The 21207-nt window shown below is 41.6% G+C and overlaps 1 protein-coding gene and 2 non-coding genes across 10 annotated transcripts in view; all 3 read left to right on the forward strand.

Annotated features, from left to right (window-relative positions):
- The window catches only part of LOC110528493 (eukaryotic translation initiation factor 4B), a 50277-nt gene that overhangs the window by 20058 nt on the left and 9012 nt on the right, over window positions 1-21207 (forward strand). For 3 of the 8 annotated variants that reach the window (XM_036984071.1, XM_036984070.1, XM_036984069.1), the window contains exons 4-14: window positions 7421-7537; window positions 7948-8002; window positions 8892-9044; window positions 9418-9627; window positions 10170-10334; window positions 10638-10896; window positions 11677-11780; window positions 13838-14078; window positions 14259-14293; window positions 15510-15639; window positions 17562-17634. In XM_036984071.1, coding sequence (XP_036839966.1) covers window positions 7421-7537; window positions 7948-8002; window positions 8892-9044; window positions 9418-9627; window positions 10170-10334; window positions 10638-10896; window positions 11677-11780; window positions 13838-14078; window positions 14259-14293; window positions 15510-15639; window positions 17562-17634 — 1542 coding nt within the window. The remainder of the gene's footprint in view (window positions 1-7420; window positions 7538-7947; window positions 8003-8891; window positions 9045-9417; window positions 9628-10169; window positions 10335-10637; window positions 10897-11676; window positions 11781-13837; window positions 14079-14258; window positions 14294-15509; window positions 15640-17561; window positions 17635-21207) is intronic. The other 5 variants (XM_036984072.1, XM_036984073.1, XM_036984074.1 and 2 more) reach the window with 5 other exon arrangements.
- LOC118965414 lies at window positions 3699-3833 on the forward strand. The gene has a single exon (XR_005052740.1). It is a non-coding gene; the product is annotated as a small nucleolar RNA SNORA16B/SNORA16A family (small nucleolar RNA).
- Window positions 9089-9256, forward strand: LOC118965424. The gene has a single exon (XR_005052750.1). It is a non-coding gene; the product is annotated as a small nucleolar RNA SNORA81 (small nucleolar RNA).

A 21207-nucleotide genomic window follows, 5' to 3' on the forward strand; every position in this document is an offset into this window, starting at 1 on the left:
ATGTTTGTGCAACAGTGTCTTCTAAATCAAAGGAATATGAAAAGCAAGAATATGTTAGCTACATGGGAGTAGCTAAGAGAACACGCAATGTAGCCAAAGCTTATAGGGTCTCCTAGGAAACACTTATCAACATTTTAGTTCCTAGCCTGTCACAAAAGCTCTCCCTGGCATTTTAATTTGTTGTCATCTCAAACAACACTATTCAAAGTGTGCACTATTATATTCTAACCATAGAACAGTCATTCTATTTCCATGATTCCAACAGTTTTGCTCTAATTCGCAAGTCAAATCGCAATTGCAACTTTTGGTTAAAAATAAGTTCTTGATAATTTGCCCATATCTTGCAGCCCTATGTGGCAGTGTGGAAATTCTCAATTGAGCACTAGTGTAAAGTACTTTTAAGTAGTACTTTCAAGTATTTTTACTTTAGTTGTTTTTTTGTTTGTTGGTATCTGTACTTTACTTTACTATTCTTTTTATTTTTGACAACTTTTACTTCACTAAATTCCTAAATAAAATACTGTACTTTCTACTCCATACATTTTTCTTGACACCTAAAAGTACTTGTTACATTTTGAATGCTTAGCAGACAGGAAAGTTGTCCAATTCATGCACTTGTAACCTCTTGCAGCTCCCGCCCTACTTTGTGCAATTTCCGCCTGAAGACATACCCAAATCTAACAGCCTGTAGCTCAGGCACAGAACCAATGATATGCATATTCTTGGTACCATTTAAAAGAAAACACTCTGAAGTTTGCGTAAATGTGGATTGAATGTAGGAGAATAACACACAATAGATCTGTTTTAGATAAAACAATGAAAATGAACCAGTTAAAACAAACATTCAGATAGGATGATGGGGACAATTTCAGTGAAAAATATAAGAGGGCAACAGTACTTGTGCAAAGTTTCAGAATGATAACTTCCAAAATGTGTGGCCTACATGACATTTATCATGAAGTCACCCAGGTGTCCCACACAAGTAGCCCAAATGTACCCAAGTGGCCAAATTGGTGAAGGTATATTCTAACACCCCCCCCCACCCCCCCCCCAAAAATAGGAAAAAAAATCTAATCTATTTATATAGCCCCAGCCTAAAACCCCAAACAGCAAGCAATGCAGGTGTAGAAGCACGGTGGCTAGGAAAAACTCCCGAGAGGCAGCAACCTAGGAAGAAACCTAGAGAGGAACCAGGCTATGCTGGGTGGAGATGACAGTGGTTGTAGAGGGTGCAACAGGACAGCACCTCAAGAGTAAAAATTAATAGTTTAGGGTTCCGTAGCCGCAGGCAGAACAGTTGAAACTGGAACAGCGGCAAGGCCAGGTGGACTGGGGACAGCAAGGAGTCATCATGCCCGGTAGTCCTGACGCATGGTCCTACGGCTCAGGTCCTCCGAAAGAGAGAATTAGAGAGAGCATACTTAAATTCACACAGGACTCCCATTCGGAGTCAGTGTCACTGTGAAAGAAAATGTTCAGTTAGAATAGTTTCACATATGAGCCGTGTATCAGGTATAATAAACAGATATATATATATATATATATATATGAGAGTTGAAGGTTGAATATATTATTATTACCTGCTAGATCTACTGTCTATTATATTATGACAGACCAGCTAGATCTACTGTCTTTATTATATTACTGTCTTTATTATATTACAACAGACCAGCTGTATCTACTATTTCCATTTCACTTTGGCCATTGATGTAGTCCTGCACTCTCCTCAATAGCCTCAAATAGGCTATTTCATGTGGGTTGGGGTGGGGCGGCAGACACACGCATCTCACATTTCATGACATTAAATGTTTATATATTGCTTCTAAAATAAATAAAAATCACATATATTATTAATTTCAAACAAGGGCATTAGCATGATAAGAACTTACCAGTCCAAAACTATGTCCTCTCCCGTTCAAAAAAATATTCCTCCACAATCGCTAAATGAAGCATCCTACAACAATCTGTCTCACCTTCCCAATCAATTTATTCTGAAGTTGTGTGTACATCTGTATATCTAGACTTAGATTTAGCTTTCCCTGACTTAGTCGCCATAATGATTGATATATAAACAGCTGAATCTGCGCATTCACCAAACAATACAGTTCGTAAATACGTAGCTTCTTCCGGTATGAAAATTCAATAGCGCATGACTCTCTTTATGCTGGAGCTTACTACATGGGTTGGTCTTGCAACACATAAACATGGCATATTGCCGTTTAGCTCAGCTCACTGGCTCTACCCAGCTAGATTAAGATGATCAGTGGTCATTGGGTTAAAAGACAGTCAATCAATGAAACAGCGGGCAAATCATTGGCGCACAATGATGTCATTACTTGTTGTCTTCAAATCGGTTTCTTTCAGTCAATACGTCCCGCAAATTGACCCATCAGGTTTGGTTGTTACAAACAAACCAGTTGATTGCCGTGAAACCCAACATGACTGGAAAAGTCACGTTCTGTGTGGGTTATTTACCTGGAATGTGTCTTCGAAAATGGAATGAGACGGAATTCACTACACAAGCGGTTCACAAAATGTTTCATGTTAGGCTCTAAAAACTGATTTTATCAAACAAAAGATCATTCATTGTGTAACAATGAGCATTGGAATTGCAAACAGACGAAGATCGTCAAAGGCAAACTATTTTATTGCAGTTTGATTTTTGTTGCGCCTGTGCTGGTTGAAATAGTTGTTTTTTATGGGGCTCTATTCTCAGATAATCGCATTGTATTATTTCGCAGTAAATACTTTTTTAAATCTGACAACGCAGTTGGATTAGCAAGATTCTAGGCTTTCGATACAGGTGAGACACTTCTATTTTCATGAATCTTTAATATGACTATTTATGTAGCGACCACCGTATGTTGTGGAATTTCAGCCCGCTAGCGGGTTCCGTGCGCAGAGGTTAAGAGACTCGCTAAACATACATGCTTTGTTTGTAAATTAGGTCTGAGTGTTGGAGTGTTCCCCTGGCTATCCGTTAAAAAATAAATATGGTGCCATCTGATTTGCTTAATATAAGGAATTTGAAATGATATATGCTTTCACTTTTGTTACTCAAGTACACTTTATCAATTACATTTACTTTTGACACTTACTTTTAGACTTTTACCCAAGTAGTATTTTAGTGGGATGACTTTTTTACTTGAGTAATTTTCTGGTAGCGTATCTTTTACTGAAGTATGACAATTTTGTACTTTTTCCACCACTGCAATTGAGTGCAGGAAATGCAGAAATTAAAGATGTGCCGAAATTTGTTTTGGTTGAATTGAACAGTATAAAACAATCAGAATGAAAGACTCATTGAAATCACTTAGAATGTGTGTAGGGGGTTCACTCACTACTCATAAAACAAATATGGAACTTATATTATTCAAGCAGTCAAATACCATCCAATATTTTTTTTAAATGCCATGATAAAATATTTTGACCACATCGCCCAGCCCTAATTGAGATGCAATGCCTTAGACCGCTGTGCCACTCGGGAGCCCAAAAATGTATTTCTTTGTAGACAGATCTACATTTTCAACAGAGTATAGATCTGTACTGATTTACAGTTACTATCAGTGTATATAGGAAAGGGGAACTGTAAAACATTTACTATTGCAAGGGTTTGCTCTTTACCGAACTTAGTTTTTGCTGACCAGCCTCGTTATCTTCAGAATTATACACCTATTGAACCTGCCAACAGTGAGCCTCTTGGCACCAATCGAAGCCGTTGCTGTTCTCTTGTAGCAGATACGGTCAAATGATGCCAAAAACAACACTTTCACCGACGGTCGCTGTGCAGTTTGACAATAACTGACTTAGCAACATTAAGGGGAAGGACACTTGATGCTAAATTGTGCCTAGAAATAGTGTGATGTGTATTTCTTGGCCGTCATTGTGATTAAATGACAGATCTAGTGTTTTCATGATTCTAATTTGATTTCTCCCCCAATGATCGCTGCAGAAAAGTTTCCTGTTTTGAAGGAGACATGAGAAACTGAATGACTGTTGACGTTTATGGTCAGCTGTTTATACACCAGTTGTTTTGTATTCCTGTTAGGGATGCACATTTTGGTCAATTTTGCTGCCGACTAACCGACCCCTCATTAACCGGTCAACAATCATTCCCTCCCCTCCCAAACAGTAAAATGAGGTGATTGACAGAAAATACTATGCATGTATACAAAGAACAGACATTCTTTATTAAGAGCTGGAAACATGCAACAATAGCAAACCTGTCGTCTTAGTCAAAAGGCTATAGTTTATTATTGAACATGCAACTCCTGTAATGAAGCAGCCAATAAAAAGTCATTTTTGAACATTTGCCAAAGTTCAATACGTGGGAAATTACTGTTCTAAATAGCACACTTAAAGCGATCAGTTAGATGTGATAGACACATCTCAGTTAGAAACTTAGAGAAGGAGATCTTATCGTAATGACTAGGATGGGTTGCTAATATGAGCATTGTGCCTTTGGCTTATTGACAATGAAAGAAAGTTGATACGAAAACCAATCGAACAGAAGAGACATTCTGTATCTTCATAAAATAATTGCCGCCACTTTCTATGGTTGTATTTTGGCTAGGCTACTTTGAAGCAAAGTAATACATGCCTCGTTATTTAAAGTTAAACGTTGGGTTTCAAACAGTTATACTCCTTCAAGCTCACATTGCAAAGTGGTGTGTGACCGTTGATACAGCCTATGCACTCAAATGCTGTTATTACGAGTTGATTGCTGTAATTACAAGTTAATTGTGGCTATAAAACAGTTAAAACACGATTGCATTTAGAATTGTTATTCGTTGTGCAATGACTGGGCTTACAAAAGCTCATGCTGTCTGACAGGCAATATCCTAGTTTGAGGAGCAGAATAGCCTATGTATGCTGAACGCGTGTGATAAGCTGCTTAACAATTAACAAAATATTTAATTCTACAAAATTATTCAAATGTACCTATAGAACCATAAGCATGACCGGTCAAATGTATTTTCGGCTGCTAACTGATTTTTAACGGTTAACCGTTACCATTCCTAATTCCTGTCAAACTGAAGGACATTCAACCCACCTGAGGTTAATCATTGCCTATATCTATAGGAGGCGGCTTAGTTGGAACCATCAACCTGTCTAGCCTGTAAATATACTCAGTGTGCAAAACATTAGTAACACCTTTAATATTGAGTTGAACACCCTTTTGCAAATTCGACACGTGTGTTCATGCAAGCAGAATGCCTCTGAACCCTACCAAGTGCAAGGTCCTATCAGTAACCTTAACAATAAATCCACCTGTCCCATGCCACCTCTGGATTGAGGGCCAGGATCTGTGTGTGACAGTACAACAGGTAGCCTAGCACTTAAGAGCGTTGGGCCAGTAACCGAAAGGTTGCTGGTTTGAATCCCAGAGCCGACTAGCTTCTTCCCTTCAAAGACACTTATTGCTCCTGTAAGTTGCTCTGGATAAGCTCACCTGCTAAAATATGTTAACATTTTAGGGGTAATTTTACAGGACTTACAGTGGGGCGAACAGGTTGCTTACTAAACTAACGAAGAGCAACAGATCACTTTTTCTCCTTCACCGTCTTAAAAGGTTCCATGTGCACAGGAAGACCTGGTGAACATGTACACCCGCTACATATGCCCCACCCTAGAGAATGCCCCTCCTGCTTGGCACAGCTCACTGACCCAGCCCAGTCTGATGACCTGGAGCATATTCAGAAGAGAGCATGCCGCACCATCCCAGGAGGACACTCCAGTTTTACCTGTCCCTACCTCGGCTTCATGAAAGACATACAACTCTGCACTGACTGCTGTCAGCCTCTTAAAATCTAAATTCAGAGACTGACTACCCCCTCACTGACGGGCAGGAACGTCCGCAGCCAAAACAAACGGACTACGAAAGTCTAGAACTGAATGGTACACGAGGTCACCAATCCCATATTTCTGCTCATTGAGTCACTTTAAAATCGCAGGACATTATTAGTTAATGTGTTTTGCTCTTTCTATTTTATTTTTATTCATGTTCGTCAGTGATGGGAAAAGTACCTTATTGACAAGTGAAAGTGAAAAAAAAGTGAAAGTGAAAAAAGTCCTACTTGAGTAAAAGTATTTGGTTTTAAATATACTTAAGTATCAAAAGTAAATGTAATTGCTAAAATATACTTAAGTATCAAAAGTGTAAATCATTTTCTTCTTTATATTAAGCAAACCAGGCAAGTCATTTTCTTTTTTATTTTTTCTTTATTTCTTTATTTATTTATTTATTTTTTTACAGATAGTCAGAGACGTGTTTAGTGAGTCTGCCAGATCAGAGGCCGTAGGGGTGTTCCATTGATGATAAGTGCGTGTATCTGACAATTTTTCTGTGCTAAGCGTTCCGTACTTTTGGGTGTCAGATTTTTTTTTGCGTATTAAGTATAATTTTTATGAGGAATGCTGTGATGTAAAAGTTGTCAAATGTGAATAGTAAAGTACAGATACTTTAATGTACGACAAGTAATTTGTGTTTTTACTCAAGTACTTTACACTACTGTATGTTTGTATGCTCATTGTTTTTTGCTATATGAGTGTAATAAAATAAACTTGCTCATTATATATACAGTACCAGTCAAAAGTTTGGACACCTACTCATTCAAGGGTTTTTCCTTTTATTTTTACTATTTTCTACATTGTAGAATCTATGGGACTCTAATCACAGCCGGATGTGCTAGCCTCAATTCGAGCCAGGGACTGTAGTGACACCTCTTGCACTGAGATGCAGTGCCTTAGACCCCTGCGTCCATGTGTATTTTACTGTACTAGAATGCGTAAAGGGCCACTCAAATTGTAAATATCGTTGTTTTTTTTGGCAAGGAAAATGTAATATTGGTGTATCACTGTATAATATTATTATCCTATCTATAGGAGGCTTAACTGGAACCATCAACCTGTTCTTGAAACCACCAGTTGTCTTCTGGGCATTGACAATAACACTTGATGGACACTTGCCCATTGGGCAAGTCGATAGCATTTTTTATTTTACTTGTCCAAAGGTTAAGATGACTTGCCTGAAATGTAGCTGTTTACACAAACAAGTTCAGTATATGGCGCTATCTTCAATGTTAACATGGGAGGCATCAGAAATATAGATTTTGCTAAAGGAGTTGACTCGTATAAATGTTGAAATGTAAGTAAGTACTGTACGTTAAGGAGATAAGTTAAATGTGTGAGGAGACCTGCCAATGTATGCAAAGGAGTTTGTAGCTATCCTATTGCCCTCAAGTACATTTTTATTAATCTCATGATACAGTAACTCATTCTTGTTATGTCATTGCAATATTTATCTTCTGTTCTGAGACTGTCCGCATCAGCGATCACTCATCAGTCTAATTTTTGACTTCATACTAGCAAAGTTCTCCATCAGCTCACTCTCACTGCTCTGTCTCCCCTCTGTTCTCAGATCAGTGCTGTGCGCTTGCCACGGGAGCCCAGTAACCCAGAGAGGCTGAAGGGCTTTGGCTACGCCGAGTTTGATGATGTGGACTCCCTCCTTAGGGCGCTGACTCTCAATGAGGAGGTAAGGAAAGGGCGCAAGGAATAGCAGCAGGAATGGTCAAGGGGTCTTAACTAGAGTTCCATCTATCAGAACACTGATCAATGCAATGTATGATGACCCACTCACTTAGTTGGGATTAATCCCATAGACATTTTCTATAATTTCAACCCATATCAACATCCATTCAACTTTGGTAATTGACTACAAGGGACAAAAAACAAATGTTGATTTAGTAACAGCACGAGAGCTTTTTGTAAATGCGTTAATCAAATGAATTGTTCAAGACAAATGTATTGCATTTTAATGTAAATGACAGCTGGAAACTATTTACCTATCACACTGGAACATGCAGGTATGGAAAGATGAATTTGTTAATTTAGGCCACATTATTGGTAATGACTTGCTTTTTCCCTGCCCCTCTGTCCTAACAGAACCTGGGAAATCGCAGGATCCGGGTGGATATTGCAGATCAGTCCAACGACAAGGGTGAGTTATACACACAATCTGAAGAACATGGGCACATCCAGGTACTTTCCCCAGTTGCTGGAGTTGTAGGCAGACTCATGCAAAACAGAAAGGGAAATGCAGCACACTGCTGCTCATGCGCCCAGGTGATATGTATTTACAACGTTTCGACCCTTAGGTATGGATGCCTGATGAAGACCTAAGGGTCCAAGCGTTATAAATAAATATCACCTGGGCGCATGAGCAGCAGTGTGTTGCGTTTTCCTTTGTTTTCCATGAGTTATACACAACCCACGATTCTAGCTTTCTTTCTACTGTACTATGGGAACAGAATGGCCAAATGTTCTGTCACTTGACCTGGGCTTTGTAAGCATCATAGATTTTAGGCACAAACGGTAGTAACACACAAACTGTAGGAGCATCTATTTTGTCCGATGTTTGGAGTAAAAATCCAGCCTAACGTTCCTCGTAGCAAGACGTCATTGACTCGTACGTAAAGTTACCATTTAAAGCATGCTCTGGAATCTCTGTAGTTTGTGGAGATGTTGCAGGGTCTCTGGAGTACATCTACAGGAGTTTAAATCCATCCTTAGATATTATGGGGTGGTTTCCTGGGTACAAATTAAGCCTAGTCCTGGGCTATAAAGCTAATGGAGAATATTACAAGTGCTTTTAGTCCAGGACTAGGCTTATTCTGCTTCCAGGAAACCAGTCATATGTGTCAGGAGAACAGTTGATGCACATCCCACATTTCTCATAAAATGTAATGCCGGGGCAAAAAACACTGAAGTGCAAGAGCAACAAAAAATTGTTTTCTAATGTGGTGCAGAAATAAAGCACCTGGGGGCATTTAGTGTGTTGGCTTTTCATTCTTTATCTTCTAATTTTATACCTAACCTCCTATGTCCAGAGGGGAGAGATAATGGCCAGATGGGCGGACGGGACAGGATGGGCCGTATGGGAGACATGGGGGGCCCCGACAAGACAGACAGTGACGACTGGAGGGCCCGGCCCACTGCTGACGCTGATGATGGACCCCCAAAGAGAGAGGAATCCGCTTTCGGTGAGAGTCACTCCCTAAGCTCAAAGTGGACTCAGCATGCACACATCCCTTTTTTAAAGCACCCTGCTAAAATTGGGAGGGCGAAGCCTCACGGCTTGGCTCTTGCAAGCATGTAAGCACGGGTACACCAAGGAAGGAGAGAAAAGGCACAGTGTCGCAAATGAGGCTAGGGCGGTCCAATGTCCTTTGTCTCAAGGCTACGTGCTACACTATTTATCTGAAATGTTAAGCATGCATGGTCATGTTTTAGACTGTCCATACAGTTCAAGTTCTTATCTTCAACCTTATGACAAGAACTGCGTATGTTCTGTAACTTTTTCTTGGTATTGCTTAGATCTTAACAGGCAGGCAATTTTCTTTCTGTCCCCCTCAGGGTCACGCGACCGCTATGGAGACCGTGACGGGCCGAGACGGGACAATGACCGCGGCTTTGGCGGTGACCGGGACCGCGGCTTTGGCAGCGACCGGGACCGCGGATTTGGCGGCGACCGGGACCGCGGATTTGGAGGCGACCGGGACGGCGGCAGAGACCGCGGCTTCGGCGGCAGAGACCGCTATGACGACCGGGGAGGTGAGAGCGGAGGTGAAACCACTGCTCAAAACTTAGCATATCATCGACACTCTAGAATACGCTTCACTTTGTTATCCAGATCCTCCTCTGTCAGATTGTCATCAGTCCATCAATCCTCCTGAATGATTATGAATGTCAATCCATATGCTCTTTTTTTGCTCTTAGCCTTGCTTAGGACTAATTCTCACAGGAAAATTTACTATTGGCCCTTCCCAACAGTGCGTTTTTGAAAATCTGAATGTCTTGATGTATGCTAAAAAAATCGCAGCTGATAAATCATGGGGATTTTCTATCTGAAGGGTGTTCTCACTTTGAGACTTACAGCTCCGTCGTGACAGTGTCATTTCCACTAGTATAAATAGTTCAGCATTTATACTTTCTCTCAAACCGACACACCATGCTGAGTAGCAAAGTTTAGATCCTGCAGTTACATTGATCTGACTGGTTGCTGGTGCTAAAATCTATTTGTTTCTCAAGTGTGGCAGCTGTATTTTTTTTGTTCTGTGAACAGCTTGTAAATTCTTGGCCCTTGTACTCCCTCTACTCCACCACAGCCTTTGGCTCCCGCAGGGACCGGGATGATGGCGGGCGACGTGCCTTTGGCAGTGGCTACCGCCGTGATGATGACGGGGGTGGTGGTGGCCGCTACGGGGATCGGGATCGCTACGGCGGGGATCGAGAGGACCGATATGAGAGGCGCGAGGAGAGAGGTGGTGAGGGTAATTGACCCTCAAATTACATTCAATATAATTTTGCTTATTCCATTATATTCTGTATGATATCAACCACATGTCCATCCTCTTACCCCTGCTGACACCATCCCCCCCTCAGGTCCCCTGCCTAGGTCCCCCTTTTACTTACTGAGTAGTGTTGTATTATATAATATGAACAGGTCTCCCTTGGTGATGATGTATTCAAGGTTCAAATAAAGATTAAATTAATGCAAAGTATGTCATCCTTATAACCCATATCCACTGTTACACCCCCCCCCCCCCCCCCCCCCCCCTTCCCTCCACACCCAGGTGGTCCCACCCAGAGACCCAAGCTGGTCCTGAAGCCACGCAGCACGCCCAAGGAAGAGGAGCAGGCCCGCAGCGGTGGTGGGGGAGCTGCCCCAGCTGCTCCAGCGACTGCCCCCAGCTCCGGCCGTGCCTCCATCTTCGGAGCAGCCAAGCCCGTGGACACTGCAGCCAAGGAGCGGGAGGTGGAGGAGAAACTCCAGAGGCAGCTGGAAGAGGACAAGTCCAGGGGCTTTGATAGAAAACCCCGTGACAGAGACAGGTGAGGGGTTGAGGGTGTAGCTGGAAAGTGCCAGAGCTGAAATGTTCTCTCAAATTGTGCACAAATTTGTTTACGTCCCTGTTAGTGAGCATTTCTCCTTTGCCAAGATAATCCATCTACCTGACAGGTGTGGCACATCAAGAAGCTGATTAAACAGCCTGATCATTACACAGATGCACCTTGGGCTGTGGACAATAAAAGGTCACCCTAAATTGTGCTGTTTTTTCACTACTCAATGCCACAAGTTGAGGGAGCGTGCAATTGACATGCTGACTGCAGGAATGTCCACCTGAACAGTTGCCAGAGAATTACATTTTAATTTCTTTACCATAAGCCGCCTCCATTTTAGAGAATTTGGCAGCGCGTTCAACCGGCCTCATAACGGGCAGGCAACGTGTAACCATGCCAGCCCAGGACCTCCACATCTGGCTTTTTTACCTGGGGTATCGTCTGAGACCAGCCACCCAAACAGCTGATGAAACTGAGGAGTATTTCTGTCTGTAATAAAGCCCTTTTGTGGGGAAAAAACTTGTTGTGTGTGGGTGAGCTCAGCTCTCCAAGGGTTGGGCTCGGCTCTCCAGGGGGTGGGCCTATGCCCACCCGAGGCTGCACCGCTCTCCAGTCATGTGAAATACATAGATTAGGGCCTAATTAACTTATTTCAATTGTCTGATTTCCTTATTTGAACTGTAACTTAGTAAAATCATTGAAATTGCTGTATGTTGCGTTTTTACATTTTAGTTGAATATATTTACTCAATCTTTCTCTTCTCGTGCGTAGGGACCCAAGTTGGAGGAGTGAGGAGCCACCTTCTGAGCGACCTGCAACACGCTCCCGCACAGGAAGTGAGTCATCACAGACTGGAAGTACATCTGGAGGAAGAGGTGATCAACCATATTAATCTTCTGAGTTTTGTCCAGTTCTCTTTGTAGTCTCTTTGCTTGTGGTGTGAGCACGCATACATGATCAACTTTTAAATGTGACCACACTCTCCATTGTATTTTCACTGTAGATATGTTTTCTGTCAGCTATCAAATTAGTGGTTCCTTGCAACAGCCACTCCTTTTCATCAGTATTTCAAGGAATGTGTATCTATGGTGTGATCTGTTTGCTTAAATATGTGTTTATATACAGTACCAGTCAAAATTTGGGGACACCAACAAATTCAAGTGTTTTTCTTAATTTATTTACTATTTTCTACATTGCAGAATAATAGTGACATCAAAACTATGAAATAACACACATGGAATCATGTAGTAACCCAAGAGGTGTTAAACAAATCAATATTTACTTTTGAGATTCTTCAAAGTAGCTACCCTTTGCCTTGACGACAGCTTAGCACATTCTTGGCATTCTCTCAAGCAGCTTCATGAGTTAGTCACCTGGAATGCTTGAAGGAGTTCCCACATATGGTGAGCACTTGTTGGCTGCTTTTCCTTCACTCTGCGGTCCAACTCATCCCAAACCATCTCAATTGGGTTGAGGTCGGGTGATTGTGTAGGCCAGGTCATCAGATGCAGCACTCCATCACTCTTTCTTGGTCAGATAGCCCTTACACAGTCTGGAGGTGTTGGGTCAGTGTCCTGTTGAAAAACAAATGATTGTCCCACTAAGTGCAAACCAGATGGGATGGTGTATCGCTGCAGAATGTGGTAGCAATGCTGGTTAACGGTGCCTTGAATTCTAAATAAATCAGTGTCACCAGCAAAGCACCATCACCCCACCACCTCCATGCTTCACGGTGGGAACCACACATGCGAAGATCACCTTCTCTGCGTCTCACAAAGGCATTGCGGTTGGAACCAAAAATCTCAGTTGGACTCTTCATACCAAAGGACAGATTTCCACTGGTCTAATTGCTCATACGTACATTGCTTATGTTTCTTGGCCCAAGCAAGTCTCTTCTTATTGGTGTCTTTCAGTAGTGGTTTCTTTGCAGCAATTTGACCATGAACACCTGATTCAGTCTCCTCTGAACAGTTGATTTTGAGATTAGGGGTGCATGATATCTCGGTAAACATATTAGCTATAAATGGCAACATCGGTATCGGCCCGATGTCTAGTTTAACACCAATGTGTTAAACAGATGTCAATGCTGACGTGTATACCAATATAACGTAGGTAGATTATGCAATGATGCCACAAAAAATACAGCGCTACACATGCAACACAGCATTCCTAACCCAGCCCACAATGTCTGCTGTGTGGATCTATTTTGAAGTTTCAAAGGAAGATAACAAAAAGGCCATATGCAACGTTTGTGCTGCTATTATTTCCTGAGGGGCGAAAGTCCAATACCACAAACGTAATTACTCATTTGAAAGTGCATCATCCCCAGACGTTCAGCGACTACTTAGAACAAAAGCAGAAAAAAAATGAACGCACCTCCAACAACTAAACGAGTTCCAAGTCGAGCAGTCATTTGAAAGAGTAAGAATCTCAGCGAGACAACTCAAAAGCTCAATTCATTAACGGCAAGATAATGGATTTCATTGCCCTTGACAATCAACCGTTCTCTGTCGTGGATGATGTTGGCTTTCGCCGACTGGTCGAGCACCTTGAGAATGGTAAAGTGTGGCTACTTTGAAGAATCTCACATCAAATATATTTTGATTTTAACATGTTTTTGGTTACTATATGATTCCATGTGTTATTTCATAGTTTTGATGTCTTCAATATTATTCTACAACGTAGAAAATAGTAAAAAATAAAGAGAAACCCTTGAATGAGTACTTCCGACTGTTACTGTGTGTGTGCCTTCCTTTCCTCTTCATTCTGCACCGAACTAAATAGACGGCATGGGTGAATGTAACGTGTATTCCTTTTTAGCCAATTTGTTTTCAATACAAGTTAAAGGAGAGGAGCAGAGGTAGCCCCTTTTACGCCCGAGACAACCCAAACAGTCAGTTTTAATACTGAAATCTCACCCTCTTTTGTCCAGTCTCGCGGCGCAGAGAGAGCGAGCGATCGGTTGAGAACGAAGTATTCAGTGGTAAGGAGGACGACCCTCCCTCTCCCGGAGCTCGCCCTACTTCCGCCAACTCTTCCACATCTTCCTCCAAGGAGCCCCTCAAGGTGATGCCCGCACCACCACCCAAGGAGAATGCCTGGGCCAAGCGCCCTGCGGTGAGCGCTGGGTCCACCCCTGTCTCACCCAGTGACGCGGCATGTCCCAAACTGAGGTCAGAACACGTTCTTATACGTCTTGTATATTGTATAGCATCTGTGGATAACGGTGTGGCCAATTTGTCACATCATTACCAAAAGCCTGTCTTGTAGTGACTGAGGCAAAAAAATAAATGCTTGGACTTTTTGCTTTGCAAGCGAGTTAGCTAAAGGTCTGAATGTCCGGTCTCTTTCAGCTCAAGTTCTGCAGATGAAAGAGGATCTGGAAGGGGTAAGGCACTCGGACTGTAAAGAACTTGTGCTTGTGTGTTTTTGTTAGTGGTTCATTCCAAATAAGGTGTAATGGAGACTTTGTCCTAATCTAATCCCAGAGTGGACCAACTAGGCCTTTCGGTCCTACTCTCAGATTAAGAGATTTTGCTCTGAAGTCAAGCGTGAGTGTTACTGACACTTTGGGGTTTTATTTACCCCCTCGCCCTTGAATGACTGCTGGATTGTGATATCTAACATCACATTCCAATTCTAAAAGGAAATGATTGATTGTTTCCACTTTCTCGGGGTTTGGTGATTTAGCTAAAGCAGGGGAGATTGGGTGGATTGGGATGAGGCCACAACTTGACTAACATGGATCAAAATAGTGTAGCACTGCCCAATTATGGTCCTGGATAATCTCTCCTGTTGGTTCTCTTGCCTGTTTCATTGGCTAGCTATCTCAGGACTCCATATTGCAACTATAAAGCACTGGTCTGAAGGGTTGGCAAAAAGCTATATGGAAGGTCCCAACTACCTTGCCCACCAGTACTTCACAAAATTATTTCAAATTGATTATGTGATGGGACATCAGAAGCAACTTTGAAGTATTGGAATCCAGCTGTAATTTACTGAATTATCAGTTGGTATAAAACCCAGGAGAGAAGAGGCAGCAGGAACCAAACTGGGCAGCCCTGGTGTAAAGTTAAAGTGGGGAACCCTTGATCCTGTATGGGTGCAGTGTCTGATTCTTTCCCAGGGTCGTGCTCTGTAGGCACCAAACACCTAATGTTCAACCTTCAACACCCCTTCCCATAAAACATTTTGAAAGTTCTAGTTTGTGCCTCCTGAACATGACCCTGACGTTGTCAAGCTCTTGACAGATTTTGCCATTAATATGTGGTTAGCTCCTGGGAAATGAGGTAAGATTATTCATTTTTTTAATGGGTATGGTTTATTAATCATGTGAAGGTTGTCAGTCAGCAAAAGCAGCAGACCCTGCGGCCATTAAGGAAAATGGGTTCCCTTGGCCTGGGTTGTATTCAAGATCACAGAAGTTAGAAGTGTGAACCTCGCATTTGACAATACATGTTTTGCTTAACTGCAAATGTTACGATCTTGAATGCAACCCTGGGCCAGAGGCGGCGTGGAATGCTGTTGTGGAGTGTAGCCTTAAGTGGAGTTCCAGCCACCCAAACCCCTCCCTCCATCCTCACTGTTTGGGCTCTCCCTTCCAGACGAGAATAAAGTGGACGGTGTGCGTCGGGACCGGGGCCCCCCACGGGGGAGAGGGGGGGCTGCGGGGCCTGGAGCAGGGCGGGGCCGAGGAGAAGGGGCCAACAGAGATCGACGAAGGGAGGAAGACAGGTCAGCCCAAAACGAGCTGCATTAGTGGAACAGGCAGGGAGGGTAATTGCAGCCAGGGCACCTCTAAAGGCTGGTTTATGGTCAGTACATCAACTGTTGGAAATTAAGAAAGTTAAAAGCAATGCAATTGCCACTATTGTTATTAGAAGTGTGGAAGTGCCTTCACTAGGGCCCAATACTCTCCTCAGTGAGGATATTACGGATGCAAGCTGTAATTTCTCAACTCTTGGCTCTCCCGAACGTGAAGGCACAACATTAGGACTCGCTTACCTCCACTACAAAAGCACAAAATTATAATTTGGAGGATTTGAACATCATGTCACAAACACTGAAGTTAGAAGTGTTTGAAGTGTTGACTTATGTAAATATTGACAAAAAAATTGATGCGGCTACAGAACAGGGGTCTCTTACAGTAGCTTGCAGCCCACCTAATGAGCATCTTGCCAAGCAAATTTGAAAGTACATGCAATTTTCACGTGTTCCACCGCAAACTTTCATTAACAAATCTCACAAGTGTCAGACACCCCAAGCTCCCAACAAGCCAAAACTAACACTATCTGCCAATTAATTTCCAGCAATATTGCCCCCGTCTGTGTGGTGCACACGTTTGTCTGTCACTCTGATGTGATAACTGCCTTGTGGGTTGACACATACTTTACCCAAAACTTTCTCAATTAAATGTTAGGAAGTACATTTGTATCTATTTGCAAACATTATGACATTACAAACGCATTGCTAGACCAGCAAATTAGATGGCACATTCATTCCTAAAGGGGAATTGAACTTTTAAAAAAATACAAAATCCGAGCTACATATAAAATAAACATCTGTGATTAAAGCATGGATATGTACTCTGAACATCCAATTTTGTTGTTTCTCTATGAACAACAAATTGTGTGAATACCCCAAAAAATTGAAAACCAGAATTTGACCAAACTTAATTTGAGAAATATTAAACAATTTAGGGGAAAATCAGATTTTATTGGGCCCCCCTTTAGAGTTGGTTAAAACAAACATTGTTTTACCAAGTATATTGGCAGAACTTAGTGTGCTACTTTCTTTTTGTACACTAAGGACCTGGGGAGGAGTTGCAGGCGAGTTACAGGTTAGAGGAGAATGTGCCTATTTGAAAGCTAGCTTGTGACGTTTTTTTTTTTTTTAAAGTAGCTCTCATGCTAGAAAAGGTTGGAGACCCCTTGTTATGGTAACCTTAATATAACTTAATAACGGAACCGATTTAGTTTTAGGGAATAAAATAACTGTTTAGCTAGCTAATTCCATGAACGAAAATATCCCCGGTTAAAGTACTGGCTGATTTTTGCCTTTAAAAAAAAAAAAAAAATTGTGTCTTGCAGGCGTGAGTAGATGTGGGTGTTTCTTGTTTCTTTCGCAAAAGCTCCTCTTTAAACTGGATAGAAGTGGTTTAGGTTGTGTTCATAGCCATATTTTTTCACACCGATGTTAGGCAGTGATCCTCGATTCCTTTCCCTAACATAACACTTTTTTTTTTATCAAGCCCCATACAATCACACCTAAGCTTGATCATTAGTTGAGTAGGCAAGCTTGTGTGGGGGGTATGGTTAGCAGATGTTAATGCGAGTGTAGCGAAATGCTTGTGCTTCTAGTTCCGACAATGCAGTAATGTGTCATGTTTGGGGTAGCCTACTTGAGGACCGGAGTAAACACTCCTGTTGATGACTAACTGTTAACCAGCCTTTAGAGGTTATATGAGAGATTGTGAGGGTGTGAATACTATTAGTCTTCTCCTGCATTTACAGTTATGAGTGGATTATATTGGATCAATTTGACTGGGAATGATTTGGTGTCATACTGTTGAACGGTGTGCTAGTGCACTCACAGGCTCTGACCCTCAAGACTTAGCTGGACAGTGAAGTTTAACTTAGTGTTTATTCTGATTGTAGAAAGGATAACAGAAGAGATCGGGACTCAAGACCAGCACCAGAGCCAAAGAAATACGAAGAGTCCCCAACTCCCGTGAGTCCTGGTGTCACATCAAGTGCTCTTGACCCACCCCATAGTGGATTTGGATTTTCCTCAAACTCCCACACACTGTCATTCAGTTTTCAAAACCTGAAACTCCCCCTGAACAATCTCGTCTTTCACTGAACCTGTCCCCCAAATTGTCTTCAGTCCTTTACCCCATAATCTTGTCACATTGGCTTCGGTGTTCTACTGAAACTGCCCATGGTTAGCACCCTTTTAGAGTATCCCTCAATGTCGCCAGCCTTTTCCTCAGTCTTTGTTTGTTCTTCTGTCTTTTCGGCTTTTATTGCAAAATTCACACATCAGGGAAAAACATGGGTCCCGCTTACTGAAAAGTTTACTGATATTTGTATAAATAGTTACCATACATATTATTGTGGGGGTGATAGGCATGGGTTAAAGCTCAATGTTAGTAAATTCTCCCAACCATCATATCTAAGCCAATCAATTTGATTGGAGATACACAACACACTCCCTGCCTCTCGTCGTGAGCTGTTCCGGCCTTTACCGAGAACCACATACTGGATGTCTTTAACAGGGTCATTAGCAATTGACTGAGTATTTTCTGTGCCTACCTAGCTCAAATTCTAGGCATCGGATTAAAATAAGGTTATAGCATCCATAAAGTGACAATTTGATTTGAGCATTTTTGGGTTAACTGTTTCACCTATGTTCAATTTCTAATTTCTCTCATGCTCATTTCTGTCCATTTAAGAACCAATTATGTGCTACCCTTTTGTAGCATTTCTGACAATGCTAACATCTTTTCAGCTCAATCTGAGTTCTAAAACCGGAACCAACAACTCTGTTGCTGCGCAACAGTAGCAGCTAGCTAGCAGCTGTAGCTAGCTAGCTAACACCAGTTGGATGAGAAGCAAGCTACAAGCAAAAGGTTGTTAGCGAGATGGGTATAGTCCTCTAAATTACACTGAACAAAAATCTAAACGCAACATGTAAAGTGTTGGCCCCATGTTTCATGAGCTGAAATTAAACATAAACCAAGTTTTTCATATGCACAAAAAGCTTATTAATCTCATTGTGCACAAATTAGTTTCCATCTCTGTTCGTGAGCGTACATTTTTTGCCAAGATAATCGATCCACCTGACATGTATCGCATATCAAGAAGCTTATTTAACAGCATGATCATTACACAGGTGCAACATGTACTAAGGACAATGTAAGGCAGCTCTAAAATGTGAAGTTTTGACACACAACAATGCCACAGATGAGGAAGCATGCAGTTGGCTTGCTGACTGCAGGAATGTCCACCAGAGCTATTGCCAGATAATTGAATGTTAATTTCTCTACCATAAGCCGCCGCAATGTCATTTTACAGAATTTGGCAGTTTGTCCAAATGGCCTCACAATCAGACCGTGTGTGTGGTGTTGTGTGGGTTTGCTGATGTCAACGTTGTGAACAGAGTGCTCCGTGGTGGTTATGGTATGGGCAGGCATAAGCGAAGGACAACAAACACAATGGCAATTTGAATGCAGAGATACCGTGACTAGATCCACAATTCTTGGAATCTAAAAATGTTCCAGTTCTTCCATGGCTTGCATACTCGCCAGGCATGTCACCCATTGAGCATGTTTGGGATGCTCTTGGATTAACGTGCACAACGTATTCCAGTTTCCACCAATATCCATAAACTTCCCACAGCCATTGAAGAGGAGTGGGACAACATTCCACAGGCCAAAATCAACAGCCTGATCAACTCCATGTGAAGATGTCACACCAGATACTGATTGGTTTTCTGATCAATGCCCATACCTTTTCATTTTTAAAGTACCGTAATTTCTGGACTATTAAGCGCACCTGAATATAAACCGCATCCACTGAATTATTAAAATATATGTATTTTGTACATAAGCCGCATGTCTGTAAGCCGCAGGTGCCTACCGGTACATTGAAACAAATTATCTTTACACAGCCTTTAAACGAAACACGGCTTGTAACAAAAATAAATAGGCTGTAACGAAACAGCATTATGTGACGGTGCTCAGTTTTTTTGAAAGCGGGAAAAATCCATAAATTAGCCGCGTCATTGTATAAACCGCGAGGTTCAACGCGTGGGAATAAAGTAGCGGTTTATAGTCCGGAAATTACGGTACTGTATCTGTGACAAACATGCCTATCTGTATTCCCAATCATGTGAAATCTATAGATTAGGTCCTAATGCATTTATTTTAATTGAATGATTTCCTTATGAACTAACTCAGTAAAATCTTTGAAATTGTTGCATGTTTGGTTTTATATTTTTGTTCAGTGCCTTTGGGAAGTATTCAGAAGCCTTGACTTTTTCTACATTTTGTTAAGTTATTCCAAAATTGATTACATTTGTTCCCCCCCCTCATAAATCTACACAGAATACCCCATAATGACGAAGCAAAAACAGGCTTTAAGAAATGTTTGCTCATGTTTAATTTTACATAAGTATTCAGACCCTTTACTCAGTACGTTGTTGAAGCACCTTTGACAGCGACTACAGCCTTGAGTCTTCTTGGGTATGACGCTACAAGCTTTGCACATGTATTTGGGAGTTTCTTGCATTCTTCTCTGAAGATCCACTCGATCGATGTTGGGTGGATGGGAAGTGTTGCTGCACAGCTATTTTCAGGTCTCCAGAGATGTTCCATCGGGTTGAAGTCCGAGCTCTGGCTGGGCCTCTCAAGGACATTGAGACTTGTCCCGATGCTACACTTGCATGGTCTTGGCTGTGTGCTTAGTGCCTTGCAAAAGTATTCATCCCCACTGGCATTTTTCCCATTTTGTTGCATTACAACCTGTAATTTAAATGGATTTTTAATTTGGATTATATGTAATGGACATACACAACAGTCCAAATTGGTGAAATGAAAAAAATTACTTGTTTAACCTCTCTGGGATATATGGGACGCTAGCGTGCCACCTGGCCAAAAGCCAGGGAAAATGCACAGGTCCAAATTCAAATAAATTACTGTAAAAATCTTACTTTCATTAAATCACACATTCAAGATAGCAAATTAAAGTTACTTGTTGTGAATCCAGCCAACATGTCAGATTTCAAAAAGGCTTTTCGACGAAAGCAAACAATGCTCTTATCTGAGGATAGCACCTCCGTAAACAAAGAGAAACCATATTTCAACCCTGCAGGCACGACACAAAACGCAGAAATAAAAATATAATTCGTACCTTACCTTTGACGAGCTTCTTTTGTTGGCACTCTAATATGTCCCATAAACATCACAAATGGTCCTTTTGTTCGATTAATTCCGTTGATATATATATATCGAAAATGTCAATTTATTTGGCCGGTTTGATCCAGAAAAACACTGGTTCCAACTTGCTTAACGTGACTACAAAATATCTCAAAAGTTACCTGTAAACTTTGCCAAAACATTTCAAACTACTTTTGTAATACAACTTTAGGTATTTTTTTTACGTTTAAAAATTGAAGACTGGATGATCTTTGTTCAATACAGGAAGAAAACAAACTGAAGATAGCTTTCTGGTCACGCGCCTCTAACAGTACACGTCAAGATGATTGTACTTCTTCATTACACAAAGGAATAACCTCAACCAA

The sequence above is a fragment of the Oncorhynchus mykiss genome, chromosome 7 (assembly GCF_013265735.2).
Source record: "Oncorhynchus mykiss isolate Arlee chromosome 7, USDA_OmykA_1.1, whole genome shotgun sequence".
Lineage (NCBI taxonomy): Eukaryota > Metazoa > Chordata > Actinopteri > Salmoniformes > Salmonidae > Oncorhynchus > Oncorhynchus mykiss.